The following is a 26,411-nucleotide window of genomic DNA, read 5'->3' on the forward strand; positions in this document are numbered from 1 at the left end:
TGTGTATATTAATGGCTTTTTATTTTAAAAAATGTTGGGCATTGATTGATCCTCTTACTTTAACCACTTTGAAAGTGTTAGTTATTAAAACAATCAATGAAGTACTATCACAATACTCAACTCCATCTTTAAACGGCCATTAGCATTATCATAGGCAGGATAGACACAAAACTAACACCCGCCACAGTAGTACACATTTACATGCCTACTAACACCACAGATGATGAAAAGATGGAAAGAATGTACGGTGAGATAAAATAAATTATTCAGGTAAGAGTGATGAGGGCTGGATTTTGTACTAGGATAAAGGAAATTAGTAAGAGAACATGGACTCAGGAGAAGGAATGAAAGGTACCTGGTATAGTTACGGACACAGCTAATACTTGCATTATGAATCACGAAAGAAGGTCGCGTTCATGGAATAGACCTGAAGACACTGGTGGAGTTTCAAATGCATTATGTAATGGCAAGACTGAGTTTTAGAAAACGGATTTTATACTGTAAAATATTTCCAGCAGTTTATGAAGGTCGACAATAATTTATTGGTTTGAACTGCACATTACAAATAAAGATATAACTAAAATGTAAGAAATTAAAGAGATATGACCTTGATAAGTTCAAACCAGATGTTTCTGAGAATCTCAAAGGGATCATTAGGCAATGACTGAAACAGAGGAAAGGAATTCACCGCAAGACAAATGGACAACTTTGAGAGATGAAATGGTGATATGAATGAAAGTGGGAAGAAGGTACAGTAGAAATCCTTCGTTAATACACGATCTATTGAATATACTTGACACAATGACAAAAAATAAAAATGCAGTAAATGAAGAAGGCAAAACGGAATATAGATGTCTAAAAAATGATGTTAATAGAAAGTGCAAAATGGCAAACTATGAACAGCTACATGAATAATGCAGGACTGTAGAAGCACGCATGCAAATGATGAATGCCACATATAGGAAAATAGAATTAAAAAGTCCTTTGGAGCAAAGACATGCAGCTGTATGAATATCAAGAGCTCAGACAGCTAGCAGATCTAAGAATGGAAGTTTGGAGGGTGGACAGAACATGTAGAAGGGCAAGCTAACCAAAAAAAATTGAACACAGTGTTAGTTTCCCATGAAATATCTGAACACGTGAGGCAGCACTGATCCTATAACTTATATTAGAACATAGACTGAACAAAGGCAAACCTCTGGTTATAGCATTTGTAATATATGGAACTTTTTTTTTTAATCCTGACTGGAAAACCCTCTTTGATACTTGAAGGTAGCAGGCTAAAACACAAGGACACAAGATTATCTACAACTTGAACAGAAACCAGACCTCTGTTATAAGAGTTGAAGGACTTGAAAGGAAATCAGTAACTGAGAAGATAGGAGTAGATAGGACATAAAATGCACAGTGACGACAGTAACAAAAGCATTTCTGAAAAAGAATATCCTAACATCCAACATAAATTTAAATATTACGAAGTCTTTTCTGAAGATATTTGTCTGGAGTATAGCCTTGTGTGGAAGTGAAATGAGGATAAAAAACATTTCAATCGAGACGTTTATAGAAGCTTTGGAAATATAGTGTCACAGAAGAAAGTTGAAGGTTAGATGGATAGGTCATATAATTAATAAGAGGTACCGAATCGAATCGGCGAGAAAAGGATTTTATGACAGAGCCTAGCTAAAGAAAGGGGTGATTTAAAAGACACAGGCTGGGCATCAAGAAATCGTTAATTTGGCGATGGAAGGAAGTGTGGTAGTTAAAAATTATAGAGGGAGACCAAGGCTTGACTACAAGGAGCAGTTTTATATGGATATAGGTTGCAATAGCTTTACAGAGATGAAGAGGCTTGTTCTAAATAGACTAGGAGAGAAAGCTGCATCATATGACTCTTCGTAATGAAGATTACAACAAATAAACAGTGAAGTCACTACATGGAACTGTAAAACACCCTAAAGGTTGTAAATAAATAACAGGTCCTGATGCAAGCTAAAGTAATTAAAAAGACATAACAACAACGAGTTTTGGTTAAAGTCCAGAAGTTCACACAGAATATTGTAAATATTGTGTGCCATGATACTGTATTCTTCTTTGATGAGATATTAAAAGTCGTTAAAAAAAGGACATTGTAAGATCGAAAAAAGCTATACTTCGTTCCACATCTCAGTGAATAAGAAAGTTTCGATTATTAATCATGCAACAAAGTCGGTGCCTTCTTGTGTGTTATCATTTGCAAGAAACATCATTTCGATATCTTGAACTGTTTATGAATTATATTGGTTGTTATAACCACATGAAGCCATATGTGCAGGGATGGAATTGGACATGCATGGCGCTATCTGTGCACTGGATATAAAAACCAGTAGCACGATCATGGAGAGAGATGAGAGATATCCTTTTCCTCTGAGATTTAAATACAATTTCGATTTGTTGGTTATATTTCGTACACAGCGTTGTATGGCCTAATATGAACCAAATGCAAAGCCTTTGCAGTGTGTTTTTACCACTGCAAACTCTTAAAATTGATTATTTACTTACCTTTCATGCAGAACAGTAACTATGATGAATAATGAAAATAAATTCAATCCTTTATCTATCAAAGATAAAGGCTGTAAGATCCAAAAGAATCAAAATTTTCACCAAATAGTTTTCTTAAAATAGGATAATAAGTAGTATATAGCAAACAAACGTCTTCCACAACAATTCGCCATGAATTCTCATAGCTGCAGAGACCACACCTGATGCCACACTCAACATGCTCTGTGATTGCATCACAGGCCAGAGAAGGAGTACATGGCAGTGGCAGCAGTTCAACATGTACTAGAGAACTGCTAAAGTGCGACATTTCAGTGTCAGTGGTTTCGGTGATACTGCTTCTTGGTGGCTGCAATTTGTTGCAGCTTAAAATTCCAAATCACTAATCCACAGCTTGTCCCATTCACATTCTACCAAAGTTAAAATGCGATTTCTGCGACTTCTGCGATTTATCACCACAGATGTTACACTGTAACTAGTCGCAAGCAGCATTCAATAGGCGCTGCCAAGTATATGTGCTGACTGATATTACCCAGCTGGTGAACTGTGTCACTGCAGTGGAAATAATATATTCTCACAAATTAAATGTGCAAACCGAGTATTTCAAATAAATGTAAAATACACTGTGAGTGAATGGTGAAATTCTACTCTTCCCTTGTCAAAGCTGACTCATTCCCTGAAATGTAATGCCAAGTAGTTACTGCTAATACTTGGGTATGTTTTTTACATTTAATGGTATGCAAGGGAAAAGAGGAGAGTAGATCTTTCAGTTAAAAGTTGACAAAGGGAATTATTTGAGTGCAACATTTCAAGGGACACACAAAAGTTTACCTGTGTGTTGCAGTATTGAAAAAAATATCCATCCTGTGAACACACTACTATTAAACATTTGATAAAAGTTATGTAATGGACTCCTTTCGCATATTTCGTAGCTTATTTACGATATAGATATGCAATATGCATCAAAATACTCTTAGGAGTCATGTCAGTTATCTAACATACTTTTTTATTTATCTTGTAGTTCTAGTTTTTATGATGAAAAGTGCATTAAGTGTGTTTAAATATAGGGTAAGCAAAAAATTGGGCTACATTATAAGTCAATCTGTCATCACAATCTCTAACTGGCACTCACATTTGTTGGCTTCACTGACTCAAGTTTCCAACCTTACCTAGATCTCGCGCTCTACTATACGAAGATTTCAGAGTTGTTCAATATCAGGTTCTAGCCAAACATGTTAGTGCTCTTGCCAAGTTAAACACTGAGTGTAAAATTTTCTTCAGGGAAAGCTGGGTTCTTTTTTTTTCATTTCTTGGACCATAGTTATTAGCTTGTACATTCATAGCAAGAGGCTCACGTTCCTTTCAAAGAAGTGTGAACATTGATCAGCAGAGGGTACACAGTGGAATGCTAAATGCTACTTTTAGGTGCCACTTGCGACTTCTATTTACGACTTGTCCTTGAAATTGCAGGCAGACGATAGCATAACACAAGATTCTATGACGGCAGTACGATTTTTGGCCAATGGGTGGCATTATAACACTAAATTCTAAAAGCTACTGTTGGTTGCTACTTCTAGTTCTGACTGACATTGCAACCAGATGCTGCAAAGCTCTTATTGCGAAACCTGTGACACTACCGTCACTGTGATCTATAATACATACATGAATTCTTGGCCACCTCCAATTTACAAACCATGATGTGAAGCCTGTCGTGAGATGCTGCAGAAGGTTATTTGCACCAAAATCCTGCTACTGACTTATCCACGTGGTGGCCCCTAGAAGTAGATGGCCTTAAAACACAATTAAGATGCCAGCATGAGCACTACCACCTTATCAATCCACCCATAGGGGATACTTTTGGCCATATGTGAACCCATTCTATTGTTACTTTATTTTAATGGGTTTAATGACAAATGGCATTCTCATTTCATCATAGACACAACTTTTACAACTGGTCCTCATTGACGGCAATTTGTTTCATTAATGGCACATGTCTTTAAAAAGTGTATTTCATTATGGTTCATTTAATCATTTGCTATTTATATACATATAAGCGGTTTCAATATTAATGCTTGTATTTTGGTATACGACATTTTTTTTAGAATATCACTGTGAATGTTAGCTTGGACATAAAAATTTTAGATTTATTATGATCCTACAATTGATAACCATGACATGTGCATTATCTTTTAATACTAATTATTTTTTAAAAGCTCTAAATTTCTTTGAAAATGTAAGTTTCTATACCTTTCTTTGTCTTTACTTGTGCTTAAGCTTTTAGTGTACCGCCATTATTTCTAAACATTGCTTATAGCAACTATAAGTAGATATAAAGGGCACTGATATCTGCCCAGCTTCGCCTATTGCCTCAGTTTCTCCCCCTCTTCTATTTACCATAATCAACTCTTCTGCAGTCCCTATGTAAATAGCACATAACAATGTTGTTGTTATGATCTTCAGTCCTGAGACTGGTTTGATGCAGCTCTCCATGCTACTCTATCCTGTGCAAGCTTCTTCATCTCCCAGTACCTACTGCAACCTACATCCTTCTGAATCTGCTTAGTGTATTCATCTCTTGTTCTCCCTCTACGATTTTTACCCTCCACGCTGCCGTCCAATACTAAACTGGTGATCCCTCGATGTCTCAGAACATATCCCACGAACCGATCCCGTCTTCTAATCAAGTAGTGCCACAAGCTCCTCTTCTCACCCAATTCTATTCAATACCTTCTCATTAGTTATGTGATCTACCCATCTAATCTTCAGCATTCCTCGGTAGCACCACATTTCAGAAGCTTCTACTCTCTTCTTGTCCAAACTATTTACCATCCATATTTCACTTCCATACATGGCTACACTCCATACAAATACTTTCACAAATGACTTCCTGACATTTAAATCTATACTTGATGTTAACAAATTTTTCTTCTTCAGAAACGCTTTCCTTGCCATTGCCAGTCTACATTTTATATCCTCTCTATTTCGACCATCATCAGTTATTTTGCTCCCCAAATAGCAAAACTCATTTACTACTTTACGTGTCTCATTTCCTAATCTAATTCCCTCAGCATCACCCGACTTAATTCGACTACATTCCATTATCCTAGTTTTGCTTTTGTTGATGTTCATCTTATACCCTCCTTTCAAGACACTGTCCATTCCGTTCAACTGCTGTTCCAAGTCATTTGCTGTCTCTGACAGAATTACAACGGCGAACCTCAAAGTTTTTATTTCTTCTCCATGGATTTTAATACCTACTCCGAACTTTTATTTTGTTTCCTTTATTGCTTGCTCAATATACAGATTGAATAACATCGGGGATAGGCTACAACCCTGTCTCACTCCCTTCCCAACCACTGCTTCCCTTTCATACCCCTCGACTCTTATAACTGCCATCTGATTTCTGTACAAATTGTGAATAGCCTTTCGCTCCCTGTATTTTACCCCTGCCGCCTTCAGGATTTGAAAGAGAGTATTCCAATCAACATTGTCAAAAGCTTTCTCTAAGTTTACAAATGCTAGAAATGTAGGTTTGCCTTTTCTTAATCTTTCTTCTAAGATAAGTCGTTGGGTCAGTATTGCCTCATGTGTTCCCACATTTCTACGGAATCCAAACTGATCTTCCCCGAGGTCAGCTTCTACCAGTTTTTCCATTTGTCTGTAAAGAATTCGCGTTAGCATTTTGCAGCTGTGGCTTATTAAACTGATTGTTCGGTAATTTTCACATCTGTCAACACCTGCTTTCTTTGGGATTGGAATTATTATATTCTTCTTGAAGTCTGAGGGTATTTCGCCTGTCTCGTACATCTTGCTCACCAGATGGTAGAGTTTTGTCAGGACTGGCTTCTTTTTTAACATGTAATGATATAATATATAAATCATTGTCATAATTTATAAGATTATATGATGTCAGAATGCTTAATTGGAATTGTTATAATACAGCTGGGAATGCTGTAAGCACAATAATCACTTTTGAAGGTGGAAATCAATTGCTGAAAATGGTACTGATAACGTGAATGTCGTCATTTCTAAGCGATCATGGACATGATAAATCATTAAACATTAATCTTCGAACAAAAACTTTTTTGGTGAGAATACTTGACACTGACATCTGTTGACGACCTGTGAGACTACTGCTATTTCAAGTGCATATTCCATCTACATCTACATCTACGTCTATACTCTGCAAATCATTGTGAAGTGATGGCAAAAGGTACTTCCCATTGTACTAGTTATTAATTTTTTCCCCTGTACCATTCACATTTATTTTTTTAATCGTATGGCTAGCCCCCCCCCCTCTCCCATGGGCAGGGCGTTCTCCAGGTGCTGGTCTTTCAATTTGACGCCACTTCGGCGACCTGCAGTCGATGAGTATGATTGGACGATGATGAGCACAGCACAACACCCAGTCCCTAGGTGGAGAAAATTCCCTGACACAACCGGGAATCGAACCAGGGCCCAGAGGACTGACAATCCACACTGGCCATTCAGCTCCCTTGGGTGGACACCATTCCCATAAGGAACACAGGAATGCTCTAAGGCCTCCTTCCACAGTCTAATTAATTTAACCTTCTTTTGATAATCCCTGTGGAAGCGATACGTAGGAGGTTGTAGTATATTTTTTGAGTCATCATTTAAAGCTGATCCTTGAAACTTTGTCAGTAGACTTTCTCAGGAGAGTTTACATATATCTTCAAGAATCTGTCAATGTAGTTCTTTCAACATCTCTGTGACTCTTTCTCACAGGTAAAACAAATTGTGCCCATTCATGGTGCCCTTCTTTGTATACATTGAACATCCCCTGTTAGTACTATTTGTTATAGACGCCACACATGTGAACAATAATCTAGGATGGGTTGCACGAATGTTTTGTAAGCAATCTATTTTGTAAACAGATTGCAGTTCCTCAGTATCCTACCAATAAACTGAAGTCTACCAACTGCTTTACATACGACTTGTGTTATGTGAGCATTCCATTTCACATCCTTACAAAGTGCTATACCCATGTATTTGCTTGAATTAAATGATTCCAACTATAACTCACTAACATTATAGTCACAGTATATTACTTTTTTCGTTTTGAGAAGTGCATAATATTAGATTTCTGAACATTTAAAGCAAGTTGCCAGTCTTTGCACCACTTTGAAATATTATGAAGATCTGACTGAATATTTAATTAGTTTCTTTCAGAGAGTACTTCATTATAAATAACTGCACTATCTGCTAAAAGTCTAAGTTTACTATTAATATTAACCACGAGGTTATTAATATATAAAACGAACAGCAAGGGTCCTAACACACTTTCTCGTGGCACACCCATAGTCACCTTTACATCTGTCGATGATGCACCATCCAAGAATACTTGCTGCCTCTTCCCTTAAAAAATTAATATGTGTAGATGTGGTACTAAGTCAAATACTTTTCAGAAATAAAGAAATATATTGCGCCTGTCCGACTCCATTGATCCAAAACTTTCATTACTTCATGTGAGAAAAGTGTGAGTTCGATTTCGCTTACTGACGTTATTGGAATTTATGCTGGCTCACATGGAGAGGTCATTCTGTTTGAGATATCTCATTATGTCTGAACTCAGAATTTGCTCCAATATTCTGAAACAAATTAATGTCAACGATATTGGACGGTAGTATTGTGGATCACTTCTACTACCCTTCTTGTGAACAGGTGTGACCTGTGCTTTCTTTCAACTACTGGTTTTTTATTCAGGGATCTACGATAGATAACAGTTAAAAGAGGAACTAACTCAGCCGGAAATTCAGTATAGGATCCGATAGGGATTCCATCGGACCCTGGACCTTTGTTCGATTTTAAGGTTACTGCTATTTCCCAGTAACCCTGAACTAGTTCTAGCTTAACTCATCTTTTCAGTGGCAAGAGGATAAAACTGTACCAAGTCTCCTGGGTTTTCCTTTTTAACGATTGGTTACATTTAAAAACAGAGTTAAGCGATTCTACCTCTGCTTTGTTATCTTCAGTTTCAATTCCTTCATCATCTGCAGCTGACTGGACGCTAAACTTTAGTGCCACTAACAACCTTTACGTATTAGTAGTATTTCTTTTAGTTTTGTGAAACACCTGACAAAATACTGCTGCGGTAGTGAAGGCTTTAGGCGTTGATCTCTGAGAGCTAAACAAGTTTCATTCAGCATGTCTGTATCTGTAGCCCTATGCTTTCATTGAAAGATTTACCATCACGAGTAATCATTGAAAGTAATTATTAAGTATAGGAATAATAATAATAATGTAATATTGAAGTCACTGAGAGTAATCGATCTTTATTGCTAAAATGGGTTCGCACAAGGTCGACTTTGGGAACCGGTCGATTGTAGCGTCTTTGTGAATAAATCGTTGTACAGTGACGTCACGTATTTTGTAAGAATTGTGCTGTGTATGGCAGTAAATGATAAATTTGAATTACATATTTGTAATAAAAAAATGAATGTTTTCTGGTGAAAAATGTGTAGGTAGCATTTAAAATTGGGCGCAGGTATTTGTGACAGTATTTGAGTAATGAATTACTATTGTTTCGCTTCTAGCAATGGATACTTGGCCAGAAATTCGTTCTTACCTTCTTAATTCACATTGACAACTAAGCAGAAATCAGCTTTGACAGGCACAGCTCTTGTTTGTACACGAAGTTATTGGGAGTGAGTATGCAGCTCTGAATTCAGTATACTGGTTAATATAGATTTTAAACTCTTAAAAATATTAGACAAATTTAGTCAAGTATGTGAGATACGTACGTTGCGGGAATGGTGCAATACTACTTCGTATATTGTAGTGCCGCAACAATCGTAGTTGCTATACTGTGGTGTGCCGTTTAACGAAAGCGTGTACCCTGATTATTTTTGCACGTTATATAACATGTCGATGCACCACTTGTGTTAGTGAAAAGCTAAGTTGATAGAAAATTTTATTCCCCCTTTTTTTTTTTTGTCACTACTTTTCTTCATATTGACGAAAACACCGTGATTATTTTTGCACGTTACGTAACGTGTCGATGCACCGCTTGCCTTGGTGAAAAGCAAAGTTGATATAAAGTTTTATTCTAAGTTTTATTCTCCCTTTTTTGCCACTGCTTTTCTTCATATTGACGAAAACTATCAGCAGCTCTACACGTGTCCCTGATGAGTCCCGAAAGGACGAAACTGGTTACAGTATTTGAATTTAATTTGTCATGTAATTGCCGATAGTTTAGTATTCGTATACATTTGTAACAAAAATTTAAGTAGCTGGTAGTTTCTATATGCTGTATGCATTGTAAGAAACAGGAAAAGTGTTCATTAAGTGTACCTGCTGGAACTGTAAGCCATCAGATTTTAGCGACTTGTAAAACTGAATTAGGTAGAGATGTGTTCACTAATTTAATATTTATCTACAAAATTATGTTAATATTTATGTGTGTGCTATACCTGTGGATATATTCCTGTGAAACTGGTAGTTCACAGCTGTTGTATGTTACGTTGTTTAGTTTCCTGCTATTATAGTTAAAGATAGTACAAATTTTTACTGACTGCTATCTATTTGTACAGCTTCTCTTGATCTCTGATGCAAGGGTGTTAGGAATGGAGAATGTAAGCAACAGCCAGTGCCCTGACTGCTGCAGGGAGAACTTTCCTCGTGCAGAGATTGTACTGCAAATTTACTATATACCTTCAGTGTGAGTAGGGCACTTTCTTTTCCAGGAAGGTATAAAAGGTGCCATACGTGATAAATGAGAAACTTCAACATTGTGCAAATGTTGTGTACAAAGTACAGTGAAAAAGGACAGGCATTCAAGAATGGCTGACACACCATTGCAACATAACTGTTTGATGGTTAAGGTTTACTGTGTGCAGAGACAATACACTAATGACCCAAAGTCTTCAGATTTCATATCAGTCTAAGTTTGCAGTGCCACCCATCAGCTTTGACACATGATTTTGGTGTGCCATCTTTGAAACTGTTCATGTTTGTGGAGGGCATGGGTCTTATAACAAAATTTACTAGTCGTTTGTTAGCTGCTGCTATTTGTGATATGGCTGCTATAACTAATTTTCTTCAGTTATATGGCCTTGCTGTGGAATGTGCGAAGTTTCTGCAGTGCAGGGAATTTATGAAATTGACCAGAGTCACTGCTTCTCAAACCAATGGCACTGTTGGCATGACAGTATTAAGGAGGGGTTCCTTATGCACACTCTGTTTCTCTCCCTCTCGTGTGCAAGTGAGATACCTGTTTTTTATTTTTGTTGGTTGTTGAGATGTTCCTGTGATAGATATCAGTTTTGGTATGTTTTTATTATTAGGGGTGTCGTAGATTTAGTTTGTGCCTACCCAAATCCCCTAATACCTGCACATATCGTGTTAGTTTAATGTTTTTTCTGCAATAAAATATTTTTCATGTTTGGGTTTGTTACTGTGTGTATTGTGTGAAGTCGTGGCCATTATATTATATGAACTTTAAATAGTGGTACATCCATCATCTTGATGACATCATGAGTCAAAGCTGACATGTAGTATCACAATAGTCTGTATTTTTAATGTCTCAGCACTGTGGTGTGCAGTGATCAAGAAAAGTTGAACAAATGGTGTCAAGAATCTAAATTTTACAAATATTGCTTTGTACAGCTTGCCCACAGTAAAATGACTAATCACACTGTGGCTGTCAGGGATGGTAGGTGTGCCTAGTTCCTGCATTACTACTGCCAAGGGGAAAGGAACAGTGATGGGAAGACAGCATCGGCTTCTTGCTGTCCACACTGGACTCGCATTCGGGAGGACGACGGTTCAATCCCGTCTCCAGCCATCCTGATTTAGGTTTTCCGTGATTTCCCTAAATCGTTTCAGGCAAATGCCGGGATGGTTCCTTTGAAAGGGCACGGCCAATTTCCTTCCCCATCCTTCCCTAACCTGAGCTTGCGCTCCGTCTCTAATGACCTCGTTGTCGACGGGACGTTAAACACCACTAACCTAACTTCTTGCTGTCCCGTGTTTTGTACCTTACAATATGTACAGAAATGCTTCATTGTAGGGGCAGCTTAACATTGACAGTCCGTGGAGACAAATGAACATGTCTCAACTAGTGCTAAGTTTCTCCACTCTTGGCAGCACCAGTAAAATCACCATTTTATCATGGACAAGCCAAGCCATATGTGGGTCATTCTAGAGCAACAAATGGGACTGCTGCAATGATGCATTGTGACATTATTTGAATTATACTTCAAAAAGACATTGTTTGTCGTAGTGTTAAATGTCTTTAAATTTGACTGATAGTGATGAGTCAAGTTGTCATTAAAAAAAGTTTATTACATGTTATTGGAAGGACTTAATTTTTATGTGGTTCTCACTATCTCCATATTTACATAAAATAAAGTAATAAGGATTTGTTTTTGTTTTAACACATTTCCAAGCAGTCTTCATGCACGGACGCGCGCGCGCATTCACACACACACACACACACACACACACACACACTGTTTATGCAGTTTCTGGCTAGATGAAATTATGTGCTGGACTGGGATACGCACATGGAACAATTTATTTTATTGTTACAAGAGCAGAGCATAGACTGTTGCTTGTAGCATACAAGAAAACACACAAACTGTACTTTCCTCTGTTGCCTAGATTTAGTACAGTGGGGCAGACATTTGTTGAACATCTCCTGACAGTGGGAGTTTGGTTTTTCAGGACTCTTATCTTGTTAAAGTTCCACTTGTTACGTCGTAAGTCTTCTTTGAAGGCTCTTTCCAGCTCTTCAGGTGAAGGGGTGGGAAGAACATTCTCCTAATTCAATGGCTACAAATGTTTAAAATTACTTTCGCTCATCCTGAATACATTGAAAAATGAATTTCCTATTCAACCTAGCCTTTCACCATCTTTGTATTTTATCGGAGACAGGAAGAAATGAGTAAGAAGTACATACATTTTTTCAGATAAAAATTTTGAATTTTTTTATTTTTATGTTTTACTTAAATGCGTACCTCAAAAAGTTGCTAAAGTCAGAAGGGTTTGTCATCTTTCTAATTAAAAAACAAAAAGCCGGTGCAGTCAAAAGCTGTTAGGATTTGCAGAATGTAACTGCATGATTACTATCAAATTTTAAAATATTTAGGACATCAAATCCAATAATTAATCGTAGTTGGTTGATTTGACACATACTAACCCAACAGTATTTTATTTCTGGCAACAGGCTTGTGTTCAGTATACTCACCTCTGAATTTTGGCTATATCCTGAATTCTGTTGTGATTGTGGCACTGCATCACATGCCAACAAGGAAATGAGTTCTTCAGCTTGTTTAGAAAATGGTGGTTAAACTTGTTAAATATATCTAACCAAGAAATCCACATTCTGGTGGTGTTTGCAAACACAAATGTTACATGATATTCTTGCAAACCTTCCTCTGGAAGTAATAAAAATGTTTCAGAATACTATGGATACTTGAAGTTGGACATTTCATGGCCTCCCACAGGGACATCACTATGACCTTTTTCAGTTCAGTAATCTTCATCGTAAGGGCTGAATGTCTATCTTCACAAAATCTTTCATCCCTGACGTTAGCTGACGTTTGTAATCTTTAAAATAAAACTCTGCAAGTTTTGCACATGCATCATTGCAATTAACTGTTGAGTAATTAGATCTTCACTCCTCATTAGTACTTTAATCATGATTTTAAGATTGCATCAGATAAATTCTGAATACTTTTATTCCTTTACTGAGATGTTACAGCACAGTTTTCTTGGTTGTGCTCACTGATTTTAACAGAGAACATTTACTTTTGTGTCACATAATTGATAACGTAAAGGTTACATTTATGATACCTTTCATTTCTGTTTTGTCTCCATCACTGTTTTTTTCCCCCCCAGATATCTTTTGCTTCATTTCTCATATTCTATTTTTCTCTCTTTCTTCCTCAAACAATTTTGTATTGCTTCACTGTTGTCTTTGCTGGCTTGTCTCTGAAATCAGGGGACATAGAGACATGGACGTGAAAACATTATTACTTTTATGAGAACAGTTTTATAACTTTTGGGGTCTTCCCATCCACTCTAATAAAAAAATACATTTACATTGTTTTATCCTATCTGTAACTCCAGTTGCATACACTTATAGCTAAGGCTTTCATGGACATCATTTTGTTGTGTAACCTTCTGCACGGTAATGAGCACATTTTTCTTGTTTATCTATGAATAGCTTTTTTAAATTAAATGTTCTCCACTTTTATGTTGCAGATGTGACATTGCATGCCGGCTGGTGTGGCCGAGCGGTTCTAGGCGCTTCAGTCTGGAACCGCGCGGCCACTACGGTCGCAGGTTCGAATCCTGCCTCGGGCATGGATGTGTGTGATGTCCTTAGGTTAGTTAGGTTTAAGTAGTTCTAAGTTCTAGGGGACTGATGACCTCAGATGTTAAGTCCCATAGTGCTCAGAGCCATTTGAACCAATTTTTTTTACATTGCACATTGTAAAATATGATAAACAAAAAGAAATGTTACAGTCATCAGAGAAACTAACTATTGCTTCAGATGAAATTGCATAGCTTGCCGTTAATAATTGTTTCATGACTTTTCTCCACAAAAACACAGGGGACCGGAAATATTTATCTGTTTTACTTTTTGGAGACTTGAGAACCATTGCTGATGTTTACCAAGGTTTATACTAAATATGTTGCTTGTTGAAAGTAAAATATAAACATGTATCACCAGTCTGATAAAGGGAAAGTCCAATTTTGTTAAAAATTAAGTTTTTACCCATATGTCCATGTTTCTCTAGAATGACCTATATACTACTATCAATTTGTATCTGATTTTTGTCAATGCACATCTCAGCTATTGTGTTTAAAAGTATTAACCAGTCGGACACTTAGAGCACTGATGAGTTTGTGGAAGGGAAAAAAAAGCCAAGATCAATAGCAAATGTACAGTGTCTGTATAAAATGTATTGGGAAAAATACAGTCTCATTGTCCAGAATGAGATTTTCACTCTGCAGCAGAGTGTGCGCTGATATGAAACTTCCTGGCAGATTAAAACTGTGTGCCCGACCGAGACTCGAACTCGGGACCTTTGCCTTTCGCGGGCAAGCGCTCTACCATCTGAGCTACCGAAGCACGACTCACGGCCGGTCTCACAGCTTTACTTCTGCCAGTATCTCGTCTCCTACCTTCCAAACTTTACAGAAGCTCTCCTGCGAGCCTTGCAGGACTAGCACTCCTGAAAGAAAGGATATTGCGGAGACATGGCTTAGCCACAGCCTGGGGGATGTTTCCAGAATGAGATTTTCACTCTGCAGCGGAAACATCAGAATCTCATTCTGGAAACATCCCCCAGGCTGTGGCTAAGCCATGTCTCCGCAATATCCTTTCTTTCAGGAGTGCTAGTCCTGCAAGGCTCGCAGGAGAGCTTCTGTAAAGTTTGGAAGGTAGGAGACGAGATACTGGCAGAAGTAAAGCTGTGAGACCGGCCGTGAGTCGTGCTTCGGTAGCTCAGATGGTAGAGCGCTTGCCCGCGAAAGGCAAAGGTCCCGAGTTCGAGTCTCGGTCGGGCACACAGTTTTAATCTGCCAGGAAGTTTCATAACAGTCTCATTGTGTTCACTCCTCACGTTTTAGATCAGGAGGAGGTGATCTTTAATACCCACCGAGCACTAGTCACCTGCTATTCTTTGTTCAGACAAGATCATGTTTTTAGTGGAACCTTGTTGAGTGACTTGGCACAAGAGCAAAATCCAGGGAACGATTGAACAGTGGTATGTCACCAAATTTTGTGTTGGACTGAGCAAATTGGCATGAGACTTTGGTTGTATATCGTCAAGGTTGAAGAATGAAAGCATGTCACAAACTACAGATTTCATAGATGGACGAGGGAGGGTGGAGGATGAGACTGTTGACATCAAGAACCAACGACAATCCGTCAGTGTGTTTGTGAAACGGTGAACTCAGACCCTGAGTTAAGGGTGCACATGGTCACAGATTGAACTGGCATTGATAGACAACAGTGCACAGCAGCCAACCACCAGGCCAGCCATCACCAGAAACTGGAAATTGCGTCACGATAATGCATCCAACCCCACCTGCTCCACGGTCGCTGACTACCTGACAATAAATGGCATTGCAATGATTCTGCAACACCTTTGCTATTCTGAATTGGTACTGTTTCCTTTTCTCGAAAAATGAAATGCTCCCTCGATGGACACCACTGTGGGACCCAAAGTGCTGTCAGAGAAGTTTGCACACAGACCCTTACAGACCTACCGAGCGGGGTGGCGCAGTGGTTAGACACTGGACTCGCATTCGGGAGGACGACGGTTCAATCCCGCGTCTGGCCATCCTGATTTAGGTTTTCCGTGATTTCCCTAAATCACTCCAGGCAAATGCCGGGATGGTTCCTCTGAAAGGGCACGGCCGACTTCCTTCCCAATCCTTCCTTAATCCGATGAGACCGATGACCACGCTGTCTGGTCTCCTTCCCCCAACCAACCAACCAACCTTACAGACCTTCCGGAGTGTGCCTATGAGGGGCTTTTGAGTCATGGAAAAGCCACTGGCAAAAGTGTGTTGATGCTCAAGGGCTGTACTTTGAAAATTTTGAGGCACTTAAGAAATATCTCAAATTTACTTTTCTGAAACTTTTTCCAATACTTTTTATGCAAACCCTGTATACTTAACAGGAAAGAACTCTTTAGATAAGTCTGCAATGCATTATTTACTTACAATATTTTTTTGTGGCTGGGAGGGGTCAACAGTTGCTGCTAATAAAAGGGAAATATCTTCTGGTGTCAGTAGAAAATGTGTGGCTTTTGTTGTACATCAAAGGAGAGCTTAACTGCTAATTGTGACTGGGATGTTACCTTGAAGAATTTTTTGTCTGTGATGGTGATAGAAGATGGAAAAGACAGATATTTTTAGGATAGATAGTAATAGTTTGAAGGGCAAGTCTTGAAAGAGAGTAAGTTTTGTGATAGGAAGAGAAAAGGGTGTGAAGATTATTAGCAGAGGAGTAAAATGTGTAAAGTTGCATAGCACAAGAGTTTGAGTCCATGCCCACTACTTTACACCAGAAATCTGAGTACCCAAAAACTAAAGCACCCCACCAGAATAATAAAAAATTGAGACTTGTTTGGGAAATTGAAACCTCTTTCATAATCTCAACAAAAATTCAAATAATTTCATACCTCTGGACAAGTTTTTTATATAATAATATGTACATTGTTGTCCTGTGAAAAAGAACTTCTTACATTTCCTTATATTCCAAAATGACACATTATATAGCTTCCTGTTTGTGAAAGGGACGACAAACAGTTATTACATTCCCCTCACTTTGTTTCTGATGATCAGAATTTTCTCAACCTAAGCAATGAAGCTATTGCCTGGAGCTCTGAGGTAAGAGTGGGTGAACATGTCGAGAATGATGATAACTCATCTGTGCATCAGCCACATTTTGTTTTCTGAATAGCACATTTTGTCTATCATCTATGCATGTGCTGTCTCCTCTGGGCATCATCCAGAATGATACCCTTTGAATTTCAAAGCAAGTTGACTTAACATGCTATGTGCTGAGTGTGTTTTAATTTGCTCCTTATACTGATGAGACTTTCCATCCTTGAAACTTACATCATTTCTCTTATTCACACAGGAGTTCTCTACTCATAAATACTACGGTATTTCTGCATTGTTGCATATTGATAAGTAAATTTAAAGAGCTCCAGCAACAATACAAAATCATCATTATTGTGTGTTTTAAGTTTCATGTCCGTTTTGCTCCTATCCATCATTCCCCACCATGATTGCCATATTTTGGTGCCACTTATGATACACCAGTAACATATAAGATGGGTGTGATATAAGGGGTGGAACATTATCACTACGAACTTCTTCTCTGTTGCTGAATACCTGAATCTTAATATTAAATGCAAGAGTTACACTTCTATTCCTTTTAGAATGGAGAGGACTGGATTAATTTTTAGTCTTATGTAAGTCAGTGAAACTCATTGTTTGTTTCAAAGGATATGAAATTTGAATTTTCCAGGCGACTCCCATACATTGCTCTTTGTTTTATTTGGAAGGGGCTTTTTACCTGAAATAAATGTGGTTGGATATGTAGTAATCACTGGGTACTATCATTATTTTTAATCAAGGTAACACCTGTCCTATCCTTATGAAGTATGTTACATGTGTTGTATATTTTGATGCATTAATGTACAATGTATTGCCTTGGAAAAACCTGTATCATTGTAAGACGACAAGATAGATTAAAAAAAATAAGTCAATACACCAAGAAGAAATAAGTAAATACACCAGGGAGGTGAAAGGACACATTGTCTTCACCGTATTTATATGTTTAAACAACTAAGACTGTAATACCCTTCTCAGCCACAGAAATTCTGAATGTGAAATTCATTGTTGTTTTGCAAGTTAGAGTGTTGGTTGCGTTATGGTAACCAGTTGGACGCTAAGAGCTACATTGATAGAAATTTGACTTTCTATTTTTTTTTTTTAGCTGTTACTGTTTTGTGATTTGTAAATTAAATTAAAAATAATCTTGTAGTCATGTGAAGTAGTGGCAAAATGAAAAGAAATGCATTTAAAAAAATAAGGGAAAGGACAACACTGTAATTATTGTTTACTGTGAATGATTTAAAGAGAATATACCTGCAACACAGGTGTATTTATTACAGATCCACTTTGCTTAAAAGCATGCATTACTCTGCAATTAATAATCACGGTTTGTTAATTTAAAATTTCTTATATATTTAAAAACTTTTTTCCATATTGTGTGTGATGCCTGTTTCATGTCGGCATGCTTTCCAACAATCTTGGACACTTCACTGTAAGTGCTGTTTGTGATATCAGCCTTTATAAGCAAGTAATGGTATTATGCATCAACTTCATAGACAAGTTATTGTGACTGACAGTGAACATTTTTAGTGCAGGAGTGATTGCTATTGACAGTTCAATAACCTAGTGGCAGTGTTGGACATGATACATGACACCCTGTGTCTGGTCACCACTATTCACAGACATGGCAAAACAAAAACTGGTGCAACATGCAGACTGAATTTGTCTCCATAAATTTATGTACAGCTATTAGTTACATAAATGCTAAAAATTGGAAAGAACTATTCAGTGTGTATTATTCTGAAATATGAAGTTATTTGTCACACTTCACAATAGAAATGCAAACTAGTTTCGTGATAATGTCAAACACTCATGGTCATAATATGAAATTATATCATGATCAGCTGATAACAAGCTCTCCTTTTAAATTCCTGGGTGTGTAGCAGTTATGATAATGGATGACCACCTCTCTCATCACTGTCAGAATCTGATTGAGAATCATTCTTTTCTGTATTGTTTCAGCTATTGCTGCTCCCTCCCAGTTGTAGAATTAAATTTTACGTACAGGCTTCCAAGTACTGCTGTGCAGTTCAGAATTTTTTCTGAGGTCTGACTAGTCAATTGATTGACAGCTTCCTCAAGGAGGTTCTCTACTTCAGAGATGATGGACTTCTTGTTGTTTATTACAGTGTAATTTTTTATTTGCACTCATATGCTCTTAAGTGGTATTGAAATAATAAAGCAGAAGTATACCACACATGTGACTTTTAGAAATTTCATCAGTGATACATGTTGGAAATAATTATTTCTTTTGCTCCACAAACTTGAGCAGTTCAGTCTTGTTCAAATCCTCTTGGAGAGCAATATCTCATCTTTTCAGACAATTAATAATTTTTTCTTTCCTTCTTGCCTAAGTTGGTGTCTTATTATGAATGACTGAATGTACGCATTGCACACTGCTCTCTACACATCAAAAATTTGTTGTCTATCTGAAGCAACATGGGGATTGTTTATGTTCCCTTCTCTTATAATAAGTCATATTTATTTTTCAAAGCTGTCACTCCCTCAGCCACTTGTTTCTTGGTGTCTGCAGCCTTGTACCACTCACATCACCGTCTGTAGTATACTGGCCTTTCCCTGTCGTAACAACAGTGTTTTTACTTACAGTATTTTCAAAGCTGTTGCAGGTTTCGTTAAAATTCAAGTAACAAGAAGTAAAGGTTCATCGTTTTCCTTTCTCAAATTTGTTATCACACTCATTCATGGGTTTAGTAACGCAGCATGCTTTTCTTCCTCCGTTTCACTCCATGTGTAGGGCATATGCCACTGTTTGCATTTTAGTCTGTCTGAAATGAAATAGAAGTGAATAAACACAAGAAACTCGCAGTTTCATTTTGCACTATAGTCGAGACAGAGTAAGAAGATTCCCAACAGCCCAAGGCACTGTTGCCAGCTTTCAGTGCAAAGCGCTAATGGCTGCAGGTGAAAACTGTAGCATATTATGTGTATGATGGACCTCAATAGCATGAGTATTTCCTCAGAGAGGTTACTGAGAAGTTACATGTGCCTAGATCCACTGCTTGCTAAACTTAACCATCACTTTGGTGAGTTTAAGAAATTACATGATATGAGAGTGTACTCTGTAAATAATTAGAAATACTTGATAGCTGTTGCAACAAGAATGAATGAATGTGTGTGTTACTTCAGTTTGTGTTACAGGCAACACTGCCATTGTTCTGTGGAGTAGCAAAAGTAGAGTCTACAGAATACTGAGCAGCAATGAAAGGTATTTACTAGTGCTTGTTGTCATTACAGTGAAAATGTGAAATTGGTATTGGAAAATGTGAAATTGGTATTGGGCTGTGTCCCTGCTTTGTCATGAGGTAACTAATGTTAGTTCTTAGGAGAATGAATGGAGGTGTTAATGAATACCACTGAGACAGTACCATGCTACCCACACTATGCCAACAGTTTGAAATCGGACACTTCCTGTAACAACGAGATACAATAATACTCTTGTCCATAAAACAAGATTCATTCTGTTGTAGTTTGAAGAAAATCAGAGGGATCTACTAGACTGATGTGATGTGCTCAAATTCTGACCTTAATAACCATTTAAGATCTGTGGCACGAAATAAGATACCTGTTGTCCATCAGATCATTTTACCCAAAAACTTGGCAATAGAAAGAATGGAAACAAATTACACCTTGAGAGTATTAGAATGTAGAGAAAAGCCCCACTTGAAGACTGAATGCTCCAATACACACCTAGGGGGTATTGTCACACATAGTTTTGCTTGGCTAATGCCCTTGTAATGAATAACAATGCATGTCCAAGGCACATACAGTAAAATTACATGGAACAGTATGGCACTATGTAAGTTGCATTATCTTATTCGTTGGATGTATTTCATATATAGTTTCGTATTTTGAGGATCATGAGGTAATTGCTGATTCGTTGTTGTCTTTTACATGTTTGAGGCACATTGTATATATAGTTTTATAACATGTGTCAAGCTTCAGTTGTGTAGATGATACAGGATTTGCCACATACTAGAAATAAATACAAAATGATTGCTGGTAGTACAGTGTATGAACACACAAAAATTCACCTCTTGTTGATGTGAGAAGACTGCTTGAATATCTCTTTGTGCCCAGGTTTGTATAAATTATGAACTCAGGTTGCAGCTGAAATTTGTCCTGTTCCAGTGTCTGGTATGGTTTGTTCCCAGTTATAATTATTTTGAGCTCACAAATTGCATAAGAATGTTCAAAAGGGCAAGGAAAAGGGAGCAATAAAGGCTGACAGTGGAGAGAGTATAGGAAAAGTATTCATGTATGTGTTTGTATATGGATAGTTCTGTGTTGGTAATGAGTACAAGGTAGAGAGAGAGGTGGGGATTGGGGTGAATTTTAGGGGGAGGCCTCTAAGAAAAAGTTGTAAATATGTCAGCAAAGCTGTAGACCTGACTGTGAGGGATAAGAGAAGGGTTAAGCGGAAAGAAATATTGGTAGGTTTGCTGCGTGGACTACGAGAGATCGAGGGGCTGAAGGAGTAGTTCTTACAAAGATCGTGTGTAAATAAGAGTATCCAAATGAGACTGGTGGTGACGCAGCCATCGAATTCAGCCATGTTTTACTAAGCAGAATGCTCTGCCAACTGAATGTTCAAACTTGGCTTATGCTCGAAGTTTGATAGTGATAATTCATATGGCATTACTAGTGGATCATTCTCATATAAAAACTGTATAATTGCTGCAGAAGAGTAGATAGATGATAGCTACTTTCCCTGCTGACTGTATGACATATTTTCTAAAATATACCAGTGACAGGACAGGAATAGGATTTTCTTGCTTAAAAAAAGAAGAAGAAGAAAAAAAAAAAACTACTCGTACAAACTCTTATTATAGTTTTTAGAGAAGATGAAAAGAAACACTTTTTATGTGACATTAATGTCAGCTGGAGAATGGCGTATCTGAAATTTTTGTCAAATAAAATAGGTGTTTCTTTTTATCTCCCAGTAACACTCTAAAATTTGTACATGTAGTTTTCAACACTTGCAAGTGCCCCCCCCCCCCCCCCCCCACACACACACACACACACACACACACACACACACACACACACACGTGCTGCTTACATGTTCTTGCGGATTGGGATAGATTGCGGTGGCTTTGAACAGCAGACAAGCACTAAAAAGTGGCTTAAGCTGTTGGACCAAATCCTCCTTCAGCCACATTCACACATACACAATACTCACACACATGGCCTGTGTCATCCTTGTTGCTGAAGTGTCTGTGCCTGGAAGTGACAGGGGCCATGTGTTTGTCTGTTGTGTGTATCTTTCTAAATCTGAAGAGCTTTATCCAATAGTTTAAATTTAGTTTCAAGTTTCCCCTTACGCCACGCATCATCTCCTCTTTGTGGTGAGTAACAGTCTATCCTAATTCACACTGTCGTTATCCGGTCACAATATATTTTCCAAATTTTTTTTATGTTAGCAAGCTGCTATTCACTTTTTCTACTGCTTTTCATGATTTTTTTTTCTCTCTTCTGCATATCCCTCTGATTTGAGTAACTGTAAAGGTATCTTCATTTTGTGTTCAGTCCCCTTACAGTCCTCCTAAGATTTTCTGCCTGTGGCCATCAGGGCTATGTCTCTTGTAAACTTTAGTATTGGTATCTGTTCCCCCTTAGTGTGCTGAAATTTCTGACATAAGGTTTAAACAACAGTACATGTAAGTTGAACTCACCTTTGCATCCTTTGTAATACAAACTTTATTATCTATCTTTGGTGTGCCCATGCATTTTGTGGGTATGTATGTTATTCTGGCATTTCTGTAATTATCACCAGAATTTTGAATATTTTATTCTACTTGATAGAAAACTTCGTTTCAGCAAACAGAAGCCATGAAAGTATGCTAGTCTCTCTTTCCATTATTAACAACAATATCAGAGTTGTGCTTTGGTATCTTTACTTCATCAGTCCACACTGGTCTTTACAGTTCTTCAATTTCTTGTTTTTTTTCCCTCCCTAATTGTACTTTACTGTACACAATAATTTACAAATGTGTAATGTCACCTGATTTACAAGTTTACTATCATTTATTAGTTCTCAGCTTTATCTGTTAGTGCTGTCTGTGGTAATGGGATGATAATGATTTTTTTTATTTTTTTAAACTGATTATATTATGTAGATTCAGAACGCCTGCTCAAACCTCTGGTTCTGACATTATCCTCTGATTTGAGTAACTGTAAAGGTATCTTCATTTTGTGTTCTCTTACTTACTTCTTTTACTGTTACTGTCATTAACTCGTCCAGCGTTATGTTCATGGTAATTACGTCCTCTTTCTTCTACACGCGGCAAGGATCACGTGCCCGCATTTTGCAGGTTAATATCTTTATTTGTAATTTTCCTGAAGTAATGGTAAAGCTGTCTGTGAGTACAGTGCTAAAATTTCCTACGACAATTTGTTTCCATATCTTGCTCACCCATCAACATTTATGCTCTTTGCATTTTTCTGGTTGTATTTTTAAGTAATCACTACTTCTTTGATTTAGTGTATTTTCTTCTCTCTTCTGGATGGAGCAATAAGTAAAGGAAGGAAAAGACAACCACTCATCTATAGTGGATCAATGCGTGTAGCATGGTAACACACAACAGGAAACAGCATTCACACTAGCTTTCGAACACTAGCCCTTTTTCCAGCAATAGTACACACATTCACACACACAACCACATGGCCACAGGAATGTATGTTTGGGTGTCTGTGTGGTTGTATGTGTGAATGTGTTTGATTGCTGGAAAAAGAGTTAGTGCTTGAAAGCTAGTGTGAATGTTGTTTCCTATTGTGTGATACTGTGCCCCATGCATCAGTCCACTATAGGAGTGTGGTTGCCGTTCCATAATTTTTTGTATCGCTGCATTTAATCCAATTGATGATCTCTGGTTTCAGTGTTCTTCATGTATGCCTCTTTGTTGTTTGCTTCTGTCAGTTGAAACCTTTTTTGCAACTGTAGAAGTGCTTCTTCTGCACACACTATATCTTTCAGTAATTCAGCTGTTTTGTCTTCTCATTGCTTAATTTTTCAAAAACCCCAAATCAACTGGTTTTAATCCCTCTTTGCATAGTTTATATTACACACGTGCACACATAAGAAAGTATATACGCTAAACAAGACAAGTTTGCTTCTGAGGTTCTTGGATGTACTGCTGAATCCAGTTGTTGAAGGCCCACGATATTTTGGCGAAAAATCGTTCTGCCAACACCAGGTGGTGCTGAACTACTACGGCACCATCTGATGGCAGAACGGTTATTTGCCGAAATATCAAGGACCTTCGACAATTGGACCCGGCAGTAAACCCGAGAACCTCGGAAGCAGCATATATCCCTGAAAAACCTCAAATCACATAAGACAAGTTTGTTTCATTGAGCATCTTGAATGCTAATAAAGTTTTCCATCCTATAATTTATATTGATATGCTGTAAAATGATAGTAAGAGAGAGGGATGGTTTCTTGTATCCGTCACAATAGACTACCTTATTTCTATTGCCAGCAGTGTCTGTTGATTGAAACTTCAATTTTTCATCTGTTATCTTTTCTGTCTGTCTGTCTGTCTGTGTGTGTCTGTGTCTGTCTGTGTGTGTGTGTGTGTGTGTGTGTGTGTGTGTGTGTGTGTGTGTGTGTGTGTGTGTTGTTAAGCTGTATGATGAACATCACTATCTGTGATAATGCTACATATAGTTAAGCAAATGATAAGAATTATTAAATGTGCTGGAGAATCTTCTAAGTATTATGCACAGTGTGTAATTCTTGATTTTTGTTTCAGAGTTTGGAGCTAAAGTACTGTACTGCAAATTGATTGGTTCTGTTTTACGCGTAAAATTATTTCTGTTACAGGACTGTATTTTAGTTAGGGACAAATTTGATGTAGGCTATGATGCTTCGAAACAAAAAGGTGTTAGCAAATATTTCTGGAGTTGCTGTTAAGAGGAAGATGGCTAGAAACAGGAGCGTGTTAAAACAGTCACAATCAGAAGGCCACCTTGAAGCAAAAAGCACGAGGAAACATGATTCAGTCTTACATCATTGCACTGATTTGTGCAAGTCTTTGTCCAGCTGTGACTATATTTCTGGTGTTGAGCAGTCATCATCTATTGCAGAACATTCTTCGATGAGTCTGACGAAAAATACTCCATCTGCTGAAGTGGGGAAGTGTAGTAGTGCTTTGGTATGTAGTAACACCAGTTCATCACAAGTGCTGCCTAAATCTAATAAGACAGCAGATTTACAGTCGTCAACTGTCTCAGAAGATTCAGTACGAAGCCTTGACATGGAGGATTCCATTGTTGAAGTAATTCCCATAGAGATTTCTGATGTCAGTATATTGGAAACAAAATCACACAAGCCGTCTTCCAGTGGTAACAAACCAATAGATGCGGATACGTCAGATGTTATAATCATCACAGATTCTCCAGGACAAGGGACTGCAGGGAACAAGGCTTCGAAGACTACTTCAAATGAAGTTTCACATGTGCAGCGAGGCAGGAAAAGAAAAAACCGTGATGATAGTGGGATTGAAATCTTGTGCGATATTTCAGGAAGTAGACCTAAGAAGCAGCAGAAAATTGATATTGACAGTAAAGGGAGCAGTGGGGATGGAGATGACATTATCTTCATTAGTGCAGAAGATGATGAAGTGTCAGTCATCAAAACAAAGGAGGAGCGCAAAACACCTCAAGAGGATGTAATAATTTTAGATTCGCCTCCTGCACAAACTCCTGTGCAGAATTCAGACATAACACCTAAGAAAATGGTTTCAGCATCTACAAGTGTAACTGGTTTAATTCCCCATTATACGCAACATTTAATAGATTATATTTCTCTTGATGGAAGACCACCTGTAAATATTTCTGACTCATCTGTTGGGACACCTGTGTTGCCTTTTTCACTCAGAGATGCATTCAGAGATGAGGAGGAGATGGTGCAAAGACGGATTCCTGTTTTGAGACGGGCACAGGGTACCAGAGCTTCCATTCGGCGGCAAAGGGAAAGAGCTGCGTTTCATAACCGTTTAGTACATGCTCGCAGTCAAGCAGGCCGATCAAACTGTATACCTGTGTCTACTTGCGCTTACTTTCCCCATCACCCTTCAAATGCACTGATTGGAAATCAGACTTCAACTATCAGAAATGCAGCCGAAAATTCAACTGCACAAAACTCGACAAACCAAAATGTAGCACCTGAAAACTATGTACAACAAAACTCGACAACCCAAAATGTAGCACCTGAAAACTATGTACAACAAAACTCGACAACCCAAAATGTAGCACCTGAGAACTCTGTAGAATCAGCTCCAGAAGTTTCACAATCGCCAGCCTGTGTTTATGGAACCAACATTTACAACCCAAATGCGAGTGACAAAGAGAAGGATGGGTTGCGACCAGTCATCATTGATGGAAACAATATAGCAATGGGGTATGTATGAACTGTTGTGGCCATATTTATGGCTATTGGACAATTAAAATCTGGTATGTTTATCAATAAA

The 26,411-nt window shown here is 37.9% G+C and overlaps 1 protein-coding gene across 2 annotated transcripts in view; it reads left to right on the forward strand.

Annotated features, from left to right (window-relative positions):
* The first annotated feature begins 8,878 nt into the window (after positions 1 to 8,878).
* The window catches only part of LOC126175774 (uncharacterized), a 47,876-nt gene continuing 30,343 nt past the window's right edge, over positions 8,879 to 26,411 (forward strand). Inside the window, exons 1-3 of one of the 2 annotated variants that reach the window (XM_049922747.1) lie at positions 8,879 to 9,013; positions 9,090 to 9,200; positions 24,764 to 26,341. In XM_049922747.1, the coding sequence (XP_049778704.1) occupies positions 24,801 to 26,341 (1,541 nt within the window). In that variant the 5' untranslated portion in view covers positions 8,879 to 9,013; positions 9,090 to 9,200; positions 24,764 to 24,800. The remainder of the gene's footprint in view (positions 9,014 to 9,089; positions 9,201 to 24,763; positions 26,342 to 26,411) is intronic. The other variant, XM_049922748.1, reaches the window with a different exon arrangement.

The sequence above is a fragment of the Schistocerca cancellata genome, chromosome 3 (assembly GCF_023864275.1).
Source record: "Schistocerca cancellata isolate TAMUIC-IGC-003103 chromosome 3, iqSchCanc2.1, whole genome shotgun sequence".
Lineage (NCBI taxonomy): Eukaryota > Metazoa > Arthropoda > Insecta > Orthoptera > Acrididae > Schistocerca > Schistocerca cancellata.